This window comes from Triturus cristatus, chromosome 11 (genome assembly GCF_964204655.1).
Source record: "Triturus cristatus chromosome 11, aTriCri1.1, whole genome shotgun sequence".
Lineage (NCBI taxonomy): Eukaryota > Metazoa > Chordata > Amphibia > Caudata > Salamandridae > Triturus > Triturus cristatus.
The window spans coordinates 1004323713-1004336600 of record NC_140594.1 but is presented as its reverse complement, the minus strand read 5'-3'; the positions used below and the strand labels follow the sequence as shown (position 1 = coordinate 1004336600).

Genomic DNA, 12888 nt, shown 5'->3' with positions numbered 1-12888 from the left:
GTATTTGGAATCCTAATTTAAAATCCTAACTTATGGTAAAGTCGGATTTAAAATTACAATTCTGAAAATGCCACTTTTACAAAATTGGCATTTTCTTGCCTTAGCCATTCAGTGCCTCCAGCCTGTCTCTCATCACATGACTGAGTGTAGTTGGTGGTTAGGTATTGTGTATTCCTCCTAGACAACCACACACAATGGGAGCTTAGGTGTGAATGGTTGAGGCATCACTGGCAGGATGGAAAGAGGAGCTGGGCTAAGCTTCACTTACATCTGACTATGCTGTGTCCTGTCTCCACACAAAGGACTGCATAGCCCATGTAGTGACTGGAGCCAGGGACAGGAAAGAAGGACATCTGTGCACTACTTCGGAGGCATACCTCTAGAAGCTTCTCCCACTTCAAAGGCACTGCTGTGTATACAAGAAGGACCTCAGACACCACCACTTGAGTATGCTTCTGCACCTGTGGATACTCTGCCAGGAAGAAGGACTGCTGTGCTGCCAGAAAAGACTGCTCATCCGAAGGAGCTACTGCCTGCTGTGCTTACCTACGTCCTGCTGACCTCTTGCCTGGGGAGGAAAAACTAGACCTGCAAAACATCCAGAACCCGGACCCTACAGTGATTCAAAGGGTTAGTCTGCTGGCCTTCTGATCTGAACCCCAGAGGCATGAAATGCTCCCCAATAGCTCCTGGACCTGTCTTCAGTTCTGAACCCTTGGTGGGGTCCTAAATCAAGCGTTTGTGCTCTTCACAACCACAAACAGGCCCATTTGCACCTGATCTGCACCGCTCATGCTGACAATCGGCGCGAGCCGTCGCTAGACATTTTTAGCACAGCAGTATTATCAACAGCCCACAGGGACCACTAAAGCAAAGCTCTAGCCCACCCATCCCCGACACCCAGCCTGCTCTTTGCGTCATGCCGACCACCACCTGCAACGCTCTCCTTGCTCCCTGTGACCCTCTCCAGTGCGAACAGGACTCTTGGCCCAAAACTTGCCAAGGTAAAACTTCAGTGGGACTAATCTGGGATTGTGTCCAACCCACCCTACATCACAGTCGGCCTGAATGTTTGACTTTGACCCAGTCCAGCACGACCAGATAGCTGTAGTTGGCTCCTTCAGCTTTTAGGTGCTATACTGCAGTTCATTCTTTAAAACTTCATAACTCCAGTTCTACTGATTGGATGTTTGTCATTTTGGCCTTGCTTTTTTTGTTACATTAAGCTCTATCTTTCTAACCTGATGTGGGATCGTTTTGTGTGGTGTTTCACCGTTTTACTGCTTGAAGTGGCATAAATACTTGACACATTGCCTCTAAGTTTAAACTGATTGCTCTGTGCCAAGCTACCAGGGGGTTGAGCACAGTTTAATTTGGGTTTGCTTGCACCTTACTCAGTAGCGGCTGGTGGGGTGAAGTCGCGGAGGAGACGGTGGGTGTGGGAAGGAGGGAGGGGAAACAAATAAACATAAAAAAAAACAAATACAAATAACTTACCTGCCACCCGACGCTCTTTTCTGTGCCCTCGCTGATGCTCAGGCTCTGGTCTCCTTCTTACTCTCGGTGCTGACTCGGGCAGAAAGGGAAGGCCTTTCGGCCAAGTTCAACGTGAAACCAATCACTCCTGGAGCTACACCACAACCCCAGGATTGGTTGGAGTAGGCTAACCCAGCACTCATTTTGAAGCTAGGGGCATGCAGCTGCAATCCGTCAGCTGTTTCTCAGCCTTGGGATTGCAGGCTCTGAAGTGCACAAGTCAAATTGGTCGGCTGTAGTCACCCAGCCAGTCTGACCTGTGGACTGGCAGGGATCTGCATTAATAGTGCAATTGCATTAATCAGTTCCGCCCCCGCCATTCCACTGCAAATTTGCGAGCCTGGGACACATTAATAAAATTGAATGTATTTACCATTTTCTTAATGTGTGTGCCTGCTGCAGTAGCAGCAGGTGGGGCGACGCTCCTTCACCATAACAGAGGAGCCGCCACTGGCCTTACTCTGATTAGGATTGTGGTTGCTGCTTGACCAGGGCTCACACCCCAGTCAACCAATAACCCAGTTTCTAACAAAGTGATTCAGAAAACTTCGGATGCTAAACTATTTACACTTGCCTTCAGCTGAACTCATCTCAGGACAAGGGTGGTGACTAATGAATTTTGGACATACTTACTCAAAAGTTCGCTGACATCAGCTGCCATTAGCTACTTTTTTCATCACTCTTTTCAGCGCTCTGAAGTTAACAAAATAATATACTAATAATAAGTGGGTGGCACAATAAGTGCTGTAGGCCCACTTGTAGTATTTAATTTACAGGCCCTGGGTACATGTAGTACCATCTTACTAAGGACTTATAAATACATTACAAATATGCCAAGTTAGAGAAGCCAATGTTACCATGTTTTAAGGAGTGAGCACATGCACTTTAGCACTTTGCAGAGGCCTAAGACCAGCGAAAACGAGATCAGCAAATTAATGGAATAATAAGGCAAAACGTTTGGGGGAAGACCACCCTAAGGCGGACAAGTCTAACAAAAATCTACAGGAACAAATTAAAAAATCATGGAGTTGATCTGAAAATGAGACGGACAATCCAGCAAGCCAATGTCCGATAGAGAGGAGTTGGCCTAACGGCCAGGGCGCTCAACCTCGGACCTGGGGAACTGGGTTTGAGTCTCGGTAATGACGCTGAACATCCTGTGATTCTGGGCAAACCACTTAATCTCCCCGTGCCTAACAAAAAAATGAATGTGTGTCCCCATGTAACGTAACTGGTGCTATGTAAAGCGCTCTGATACCCGATTGGATTCGGGTCAAGTTCGCGCTATATAAAACTCTACAAAAAAAAATTGAGGATTGCACAAACAAGCCAGTGGCTGAAGGGGCTGACCTAGACAATCCAGCAAGCCAATGTCTGATAGAGAGGAGTTGGCCTAATAATAGACAACTCATTAATAAGTAATTGAATAAAGCTTTAAATCATTCTGTAAACATGTCTACTTCATGTATGACAATAGTTCTCATTTTCTTTTACACAACTCCCCCCAGTGCCAGTCATCACCGAAGCAGTCTCCATTCCATTGACATCCAAGAATGTGTACTTGCAGATTCTCTAATTTGTGCTGCGGTTGTTCTTCAGCACATCTGTGTCTCAGTCAATCATAAACATGCCCTTTGTGTTGTTTCGATCAGTGTGTGCACCAGGGACATTCGGCATGAATTGTGGACAGAGATGCGACTGTGGAGAGACCTTGTGCGATGCAAAAACCGGCCGCTGTTTGTGTCCTGCCGGGAAAACTGGACTCTCCTGTGAAAACGGTGAGCACGATTCCGGTTTTCAAATACAAATAGCTTTGGCAGAATAAATTGCTCGACTTAAACTACTTGACATGTGTCTAACCACTTTTGTTATTATTCGCTGTATTCTTTCACAGTAATAAAGTCAAAATGTAACGTTTTAGATCATTTTCAGGTGACACTCCAAGAAGAAGAGCTCCATTTTGAGATGATACGAGTTGAAAAAAATAAAAGCATCGTCCTCATTAATTTCTTATCAACACCAAACTGATAAAATAAAAGAATTGTATATTTCTTACTAATTTCAGGGATAACAACAAACTGCACGTTTTGATGTCAGGAGACCTGTTGCTCTCATCAGATGTAGGGAACAACATTTTCATGTTTCATATGGCATTGCTGATTCTGAATATTACACATTTGTGCTAAAACTCTGAGTGGAAATATTATTCTATCTGTAAATTGATAGGTGGGAAAAAATGCGAATGGCATTTCAGTACTGGGAACAAAACCAGTCCTGGCAAATTTTGTCACACTAGCCCCGAAACTGCATAGAGCAAACGCTGCCAGGAGGGCATGGAGGGTTCTCCCCCAAGAAATATTTGAAAGGAAACAGAAAAATGTAGCATTTTATAGACCATTTTCATCATATGCTCCTTTTCTCTTCACTCCTCCTTTCATCTGCTCTCTCATAGTTTCTCTCACTATCTCTTGTGTTCCTTTCTCTAAATGTAGCATCCCTGACTTCATCTCTTAGACCTTTCTTCTGCTTCCTCCCTCACCCCCAATTGCAAGAATATGTTTCACAGAAAGGTAAACTGTGATTTGTGGGAGAGGGGTGAGTAAGTTTAGAAAAGGTTAAGTATTGCAGAAAATGGTTATTCAGAAGGGGATTTTATGATTTGGAAGGAGGGGGCATGACATCAGTCTCCGCAGCCCCTGAGGTGCGGGTGGGCCCCCAAGCTCCAGGGGGCCCTCTCCGGCATGGGCAAAGGGCCCCTGGCCTGAGAGCTCCTGACTGGGCCCATGGGGGGAGGGGCCCGATTCATATACTTTGCAGGGGGGGACGCTCAAGTTTCATTGGACCACTGGGTTTGGTTAATTTCCTTAAGTATAGGAGAGAGAAAGGTGGGGAGGTGTATTAGTCCAAAGTTTTTGATTCCCTGTACAGCAATGATCCAAATCGAATAACACCACACACGCAGAGGACACACTAGCAGCCAATATAGAACACATTTTTGCTGGAAAACAATATACAGCCGAAATACACACTGTGAGAAGCACAACATAATGGAACAACGTCCACCATGTTTCCATTGTGAACAGGGAAATGTCAACTTTAACACCAAAACTGTACAACGTTATTTCTGCAAGACACCCATTTGAAAGTCATGTACAGCTAAAGGTGTGCCCTGGGGGCCGTAGGACACTCTGCAGCCATAGAAACTGCAAGCATAGAACTGCTGAGATAGTGAGGGGTAAAAGTGGTCCATTTCCTAATGAAGTCTTTCCTCTGCTGTTCATTTTATCAAGCGACAATGCACAGTAATCGGTGTATAAAGCACATACAATCGGCCTAACAGGCCTCGGTGTGTTCTATCTACATTGAATTAATTTCGAACACCAATTATAAATTGGACCTCTTGGCTGTCCATGGCCTACCCCAAGGGTGACGTATCTTAAAAAGGAAGGTTTGGGCCTAGCAAAAAGTGTATTTTTGCCATATTGAAGTGTCAATATAAAAACTGCACACACAGGCTGCAATGGTAGGCCTGAGACATGTTTAAAGGGCTACTTAAGTGGGTGGCACAATAAGTGCTGTAGGCCCACTTGTAGCATTTAATTTACAGACCCTGGGTACATGTAGTACCACTTTACTAAGGACTTATAAATACATTACAAATATGCCAAGTTGGAGAAGACAATGTTACCATGTTTTAAGGAGTGAGCACATGCACTTTAGCACTTTGCAGAGGCCTAAGGCCAGAATAAACGAGATCAGCAAAAAAATGGATGAGTAAGGCAAAACGTTTGGGGGAAGACCACCCTAAGGCGGAGAAGTCTAACAAAAATCTACAGGAACAAATTCAAAAATCATGGGGTTGATCTGAAAATGTGACGGACAATCCAGTAAGCCAATGTCTGATAGAGAGGAGTTGGCCTAACGGCTAGGGTGCTCGACCTCGGACCTGAGGAACTGGGTTTGAGTCTCGGTAATGACGCTGAACATCCTGTGATTTTGAGCAAATCACTTAATCTCCCCGTGCCTAACAAAAAAATGAATGTGTGTCCCCATGTAACGTAACTGGTGCTATGTAAAGCGCTCTGATACCCGATTGGATTCGGGTCAAGTTTGCGCTATATAAAACTCTACAAAAAAAAATAAAAAAAAATAGAGGATTGCACAAACAAGCATGAGGGTACCCAAGCACACGCAGAAATAAAGTTAACAAAGATAATAATACAAATAAGCATGTAGCACAATAAGCATGTAGCACAATAAGTAAATCTTCGTCTTTTTCTTGAGAATTTCTTCAGTTTAATATTCTCATTTTCATAATGATTTCACAGTCTTCACAGTGGTTCCCAATCCAACACGTGTTTTGTCGCCTCTATTTATATCGGCTGAACACTGTCTTATAAACAAAATATCAAGTATGACGATAATTCCAGGTCATACAATCAAGCGACGGGGGGAGGCAGGACTCTGCAAGGTATATGCTTTCAAAATATCAGCTGTGCTCAGTATTTTAAAGTTCACACCCCGTCTCCGGGTAGAAGAAAATGTAACCGCGATGTTTGGCTGCCCCCATCCGCATCTGGCTCCAAATCCGAGTTCTATGTAAAGCGCTCTGATACCCGATTGGATTCGGGTCAAGTTTGCGCTTTATAAAACTCTACAAAAAATAGAGGATTGCACAAACAAGCCAGTGGCTGAAGGGGCTGACCTAGACTTGTCTCTGAATACTGTTTTCTACGTTGTATCTTGTGTGTTGTGGTGACATGAGAACTGGCCACAGTTGAAGCAGTCTGTAGCCAGAACTTAAAAAAGCTAAGTAAAAAATACCTTTGCTCTCTTTGAAACCAGGTCTCCCAATGTCTGTGGTGCAGCAATAAAGTGGGTAAATGCAAATTCAAACAGAGGGATAATAAAATATGGCAGTAACATACTCTATACATGGTACACAATAGCGGTCGCTAAAAAGGAGGGCGGATTCACAAAAGCATTTATGACTAAAGGAAGTAGTACTACAAGAGCACTCTTTCACATATTGTTACATATTTTGTGAATCGGCTGCAAAAGATCCAAAATCCTATCAGTAAAAATGCAAAGAGGACATAGTCATTTTTAGGTGCACGCGCTGTATCCGAATGTTTCCTGAATAGTCTAATCTTATTCCCATTTCAGATGTTTCGAAGCCAATTGATGAAGGCATGTAAGAGTATATACAAAAGGATGACAAGAGTACTACTTCACATTCTCATAAATGCTTTTGTGAATGCACCCTGCTGTTTTTTAGTTCTAATTTCCTTGCACACTTTCATTTGTAAAGAGGGAAGTACTCTATCCATATCAGTACTTATTTCTGTAAAGATTTTTTTTTTTTTTTAGTTTGATCAATTATTTGAGTAATCGATCCTTTACTTTATTTGTACATAGCACTTATTCAACAGAGGTCTCATGTGGCTTGAGTTTAGTATCATTTTGCTATTATTTTTCACCTTAGGGGTCTTATTTTATCTTCCGGAATTTCAGCAAGATTCTCTTCTTCCATCTTTACCAATGGTAAATCATTAGGAGAACCCTGTTTCATGCTTGACCTATCAAACAGTATATAGAAAACAATTGATTTTTGTTTTACCATCCAGCATTGGTCTTTTCGTTTTGTCACTGTATTCTGGAAAATCTTAAAGGAAGCCACCATTACCTGTGATCCTACTTCCGTTAAAGGAGAAAGCTAGGCATATTGTTTATGATTGTTAATTAAGAGTTTAGTTGTTATTTCTATGTGTAGACGTCTCATGATACTACAGAAGTATAATTGGCCTATTCAAAACATCTTCCTTTTAAGCCCATGGAATTATCCTTTGAAATCCATTCAATATACAGAAAATGTAAACCATAATGTGTGCATCAAAGCAGAGCATATGTCCTATGTGTCACATCAGCTTTATTACAGAAACTCAGATAGGTATTACTGTACTAAAATAAATAAAATAACTTTTGTATTTTTTTGTTAGATTGTAATGACGGTATGTGGGGGGTAGGTTGCCACTTCACCTGCAAGCCTTGTGAAAATGGAGGAAAGTGTAATAAGGAAACTGGAAACTGCGATTGTCCCGATGGATTCTTTGGAAAATCCTGTAATTTACGTAAGAACTCAAATTGATTCCAATTTAAAAATGTTTTGGTAAATGATCTATAAGATATATTCATCAATGTTGTTTATGTTTTAAAACGATATTTGAGGTCCTTATTGTTCTTAATATTTTAGTCTTGTGCGCTATTCAGAAAGCCATTGGGAATTTCCACCTAAGGGAGACATAATTGTTTCTCTAATACAAATGTATTTCTCTAAGCCCAGCTGAGAAGGCTGATATTGCAGACAAGAGTCTCATCAGAATCACACTCTATTTCAGAGCTGGCTCAGTTTAATTTAGTGTCCTAAGACCATCACAGAGACTCAGTCTACTTAGGGAAATTGAGCAGTAAATAAACAAGCTGCACTGAGATAGTCAGCCAAGAAGTGCACAGTGAAAGGCAATTTTGTCTAAAGCAAATGCTAGAAAGAGGCACTTATTGCTAAACATAAATAGAAAGAAGAGCTTCATTCAAGCCAAAAGGGCACAAATCAGCTCTTCGGAAGGTCCTTTTTCTGGCCAGACAAAATCAAAGCATGCAAATCCACAAAGAAGCTATTGAAGTGTATCTTTGATATTAGCACCATCAAGAACTGGCAAGAGATAATGCCTTAATTCCAAGACATTCACTGGCCAGGAATCTTCAAGCCTTGAAATTTGTGCTGTCGAACTTGAGACCCCTGCATCAGCTAGAACGAAGGTATCTGACACTTTTCAATCAAATCTTGCTACAAAAAATGCGAATGAGGCAGCAGTGATGACTGCTGTGTCCAAATGTCACAATGGAAACTCGCGTGGAGTAAGACTAACATAACTACCCAAAGAATGACCTCCCTGAGGCATAGCCACATGAGCAAAATAGCAGAAGGTTCCATAGTTATTAGGGAGGAAGACCAAAACTGAAGCAAAAAGAGTGCACCACCAGCTCTGAATGTATTAGCATCACGCTGGCATGAGGAGCACCGCACTACAATTGTGGGAGGAGGCCCTATTCTGTAAAGGACCACGGTGAACGATAATTCCACAAGATCCTATTTCTAAATGTAGTGTCCCCATGGCCATTTGCACAAACAATCCATTCAACTATTGATCACTAAGGTACCTGGTACGACCATCTCTAAGCTCTCCCACTCTACTCCGGTTCCTTTGATGGTAGTCTTCAACCCCACTTTCTTAAGGTATCATAGCATGATTTGTGGTTTGGTGAAGGATGGTTGCAGTCAGTTCAGTGTTGTGCTTCTTTTTAATATACAAAAGGTTTCTACTGTTAGGCTGCAGATACAAATCTTAATGTGACTAACAGGTTTGCCTATTAATGACATAACCCCTATAGGAATCGAAATGCAGGCTATTAAGGTATCTGTTGATATCAGCTATGATTGGGGAGTTCCACTGGCAAAACAGAAGGACTCAGAAAGGCGAACCTGTGTTTTCCTAAAGGTATCCATGGCGCTCCGTTCGTAGCTTACCTTAGTTATCAAGGCAATCCTCCATAGAAATGTGTGTGACGCACTGTGTGTCAAAAAATCAACCACATAAAAAAAGAAATATATATCTTAAATTTAGAAAGCAGGTTTAGTAAAACAGGTAAACACGTAGCATTCAGAGTAAATTGAACATGGGAAGGGGTTTTAATATTACTAAAAATACTGCCCGCTCTATGTGGAACTCTAGTAAAACATTATAAAATCCCCTGGTGGAATGTTGTCTCAAGTAAAGCTCACCCGGAAATGCATACAATTATATATCTATTTGTTTATTGGGTCAGTATGAGCTCTTCTAGAAGTCGATTTAACACAGTGAGTGAAGCCTGTTATATTTATGAATTGGAACTGTTAGGTGAATAGTCTGTTGGCACAGTAAATTCACTTTACGGGGATGAAAAACATAAAGGGAGACAAGGCGGTTCATGTAAATGATTGGGGGGGTGCCTTTTGTGGAAGGATACTCCTGGATCATATTGGTCTTCTGAATTCTGAAAGGGTAGTACTTTGTCTCACAATGAATGGTTTGAGCGCCACACCAAAATCGCTTTTAACAATTTGTTTCAAAACATATAGAGACTAACATTATATCAGAGAAATGCACATAAAGACGCGCCTGCCTAAATCCAATACAAATTTCCCTTGGTTGTATAATTCCTAATAATCCATAGGATCGGCGCATTTGTTTAGACAACATAAACTATGGGCTTGGTGCCAAGACTGATTCAGGACACCGCCACAGGATATGTTGACCTATAGACCAGCTAACTCACAGTGCCACCATAAGCCCCCCTAACCTACCAAGGAGCAAATGGTTTCTGGCAACCACTGAACATGACAACCCTGACCCCTCAGGGAACATGGAAACAGCACAGAACCTTTTGCTCAGTCACTCGTGCTTGCTTATTCTCAGAGAAGTATGCAGAGAAAACACAGTGGGACTTGTTCAATAGATTTATTGAACCAAAGTTATTTTTGCATATAAACTGTGCTGCAATGATTAATAGACAGAAGGAGAAAAACATGATTACAAGCACCAAATGTTTAAATTGTAGATATAGTTCCACCATGGTGCTAAAAAAATGTATATATGCTGGCATATAAAACAGGGCAGTAATCGAGTGTACTCCTATGATGCGAACCCCACTCTAAGTGTAGCTAGAATGTGTGTAGGTCTAAAGCCAAGAATCTCCCCAAGGGACGATCCAACCCCATTACCCAATGTGATAGAATAAAGGACCCCATCTTGGTAATGAACTGGGCACCCCTCACAAGATGCCAGAATGCTTTAAGGTGATTTGTCTGTGTCAGCGAGAATGCCTCCTCTGCTAATCTATCAGGATATTCATCTATTATAATAGAGAGCAGCCCTGCGATGTGCGTATAGCTTAGGAATATTATGGATTTGTATATAGCCCTGTCGCCCTGTGGATGAAGATAGAGATGACATTTGTACATAGTGCTAAACGAGACCTGGTACATGATGATCAGGGCATTGTGATAATGTTGGCAAAGCTAGATGTGTAAACAAATGTAGTTTCAGGAAACTAATTCAACATTGTCATGCACGCAAATATGTGCAAAAGGTCACAGCTGAAAATGTTACTGTGAGGACAATGTAAGAAATAAGCTGCTTTGCTACATGGGCCTAATTTGGGAATATAACACCTTCTGGCATGCATAATGGCGTATTGTTCTTTTAAGTCCTGGAATGATATTAAATCTGTAAAAAAAATCCAGCAATATTTCCTGTTATTGAAATGTCAAGTAAAACTGAAGTCCTAACTTGGAAATTCTTTAATAATTCTATCCACCACAAAAAAGTATGTATTTTTATTTCATCCAATAAGGTGGACCACCACGATTTGATTCTACAAATTGCACTTTATTCCTGCTCTATTTTGAGTTGAGCAGACTGTCAGTTTTCTGGCAGCAGTGCCCCAGCAAGCTCCACCATCAGAAAATTTACATTGATGACCCGACAGAATAGGGGTGATTGGAATAAGGGCAGCAGCCCGCCCTTCCTAGTTAAAGCTGACAGTCTCTGAACAGAAAAACAAAATAATCACCTACACACCCTGGGAAAAACAACCAGGGTGTGGGTGCCATTCATTTTCTTGTTTTTCAGACACAAATTCCTGCTTTTGGAATCAGTGTTTGAAAAATAAAAAATGGAAGTGCGCATCCACCAAAAGCCATGTATTAAACTTTCAGTGCCTTCTCAAGAGCCTTTTGGGCGCCAGACCCTGACTGCAAATTATTACTTCAAATGAAAATTGGAAAGCTAGGCAGCCATTATTATATCCTTCAATCATTTTAGTGACATAGGAATAATTGAAGGATTATAATGAAGGGTTCCAGGACACAAGATCTTAATTTCACACAAAAACAGTAAGAGAATTGTTATGAAGACAAGAGTGCCTTCAATATAGACTACCTTTCATTTCTATGAAAAAGGAAGATGGGAAGTCAAATTAATCGAAGGCTTCATTAATAAAGGTTACTTGGCCATACACTTTAGAAAAAGAAAGAAAAATAGCCAGCACTGTTGACTTTAATGAGAAATCACTAGGAAGAAAGGGAATGTGCTAGGAATAAGGAACAACACAGAGTTCAAAGAGGGTGGGTGGAGGTGGAAGGAGTAACAAGAGGTTTAAATGAAAAGCATAACACAAAGGAAAGAGGGTGGATCTGGACAAAGGAATGAAAGTGACGTTTTAGCAAGGGAAGTAGGAGCAACAAACAGGAAGGATAGAGGAAAGAGTGTATGGAAAGAAGGGGAAATGAAGACACACAGGAAAGAGGGAATAGTGGGAGGGAAGAATGATATGGAGTGTGGCGGGGAAATGAAGGGCCACACACAAGGGAAAGAAGAAGAGATGGAAGAAGTGAACACAAATTGTTGGTAGGTGTTAAAAAAGAATAGTGAGACACGTTGGAAGTGAGCAAAGAGATGAGAAAAAGAAGAATGTACGGTGGGAAATACAAGAAGCAAGACACAAGGGAAAAGTGTAAGGATTGAGAACATGCATTGAAGAGCCACAGAGAGTTCTGAAGTTTTAGAATAGTCCCTCATGCATTTCAGGGCAAGCACTCCAGTGGAGAAGAAAAGATACACACTAACATCCAATAGTGTCAGCTGAAAGAGAAATACTCTTCTCGGTCTGAACCAAGATGCCATTCACAAAGTCACAAGCCAATGGCTGACACTTAGCCACACTGTCAAACCCAGACCAAACATAGCCTAAAAACATATGTTGCAAGTGCTGTTAATTCTCACCTCTTTGGAGTTGCCCTCTTTAAAAAGTATTGCTGTTAAAATCTACACAAAATGCGTAATATTCCTGGTAGACGGCCGACTGAAATAATTCTTCAATTAAGTTTCTTTTTCAGTTTTATTTTGTGACTATGGTCCTCAAAGACTTCACTGGGTATCACGTTCTAAGGATCACCCACATAAAGAAATCTGCAGGTGAAGTCTGCTAAAAATCCTTTTAAGATTGTGTGTCAGTCACATTGATTATCAACACTACAGTTCATTCTAAATAATACTGCATATTACTTGTCACTCACAGTTAATTTATTGCAAATGCAGAAAGTAGATGAATTGCATGTGAAAGGGCCGGGCCGGTATGTTCTAGATCTGTTCTGGAACCTTAAGTCGATGGTACTTATTCTCAGCATGAAAGCATGGAGGGGAGAGAAGTCGTTTACCATGTCAATAAATTAAATTGCAGTTTCTCTAGACC

The 12888-nt window shown here is 41.4% G+C and overlaps 1 protein-coding gene across 1 annotated transcript in view; it reads left to right on the top strand.

Annotated features, from left to right (window-relative positions):
- LOC146785830 (uncharacterized) overlaps positions 1 to 12888 on the top strand; it is a 946503-nt gene that overhangs the window by 724986 nt on the left and 208629 nt on the right. Inside the window, exons 18-19 of the mRNA XM_085635161.1 lie at positions 3189 to 3314; positions 7536 to 7667. Of these exons, the coding sequence (XP_085491287.1) occupies positions 3189 to 3314; positions 7536 to 7667 (258 nt within the window). The remainder of the gene's footprint in view (positions 1 to 3188; positions 3315 to 7535; positions 7668 to 12888) is intronic.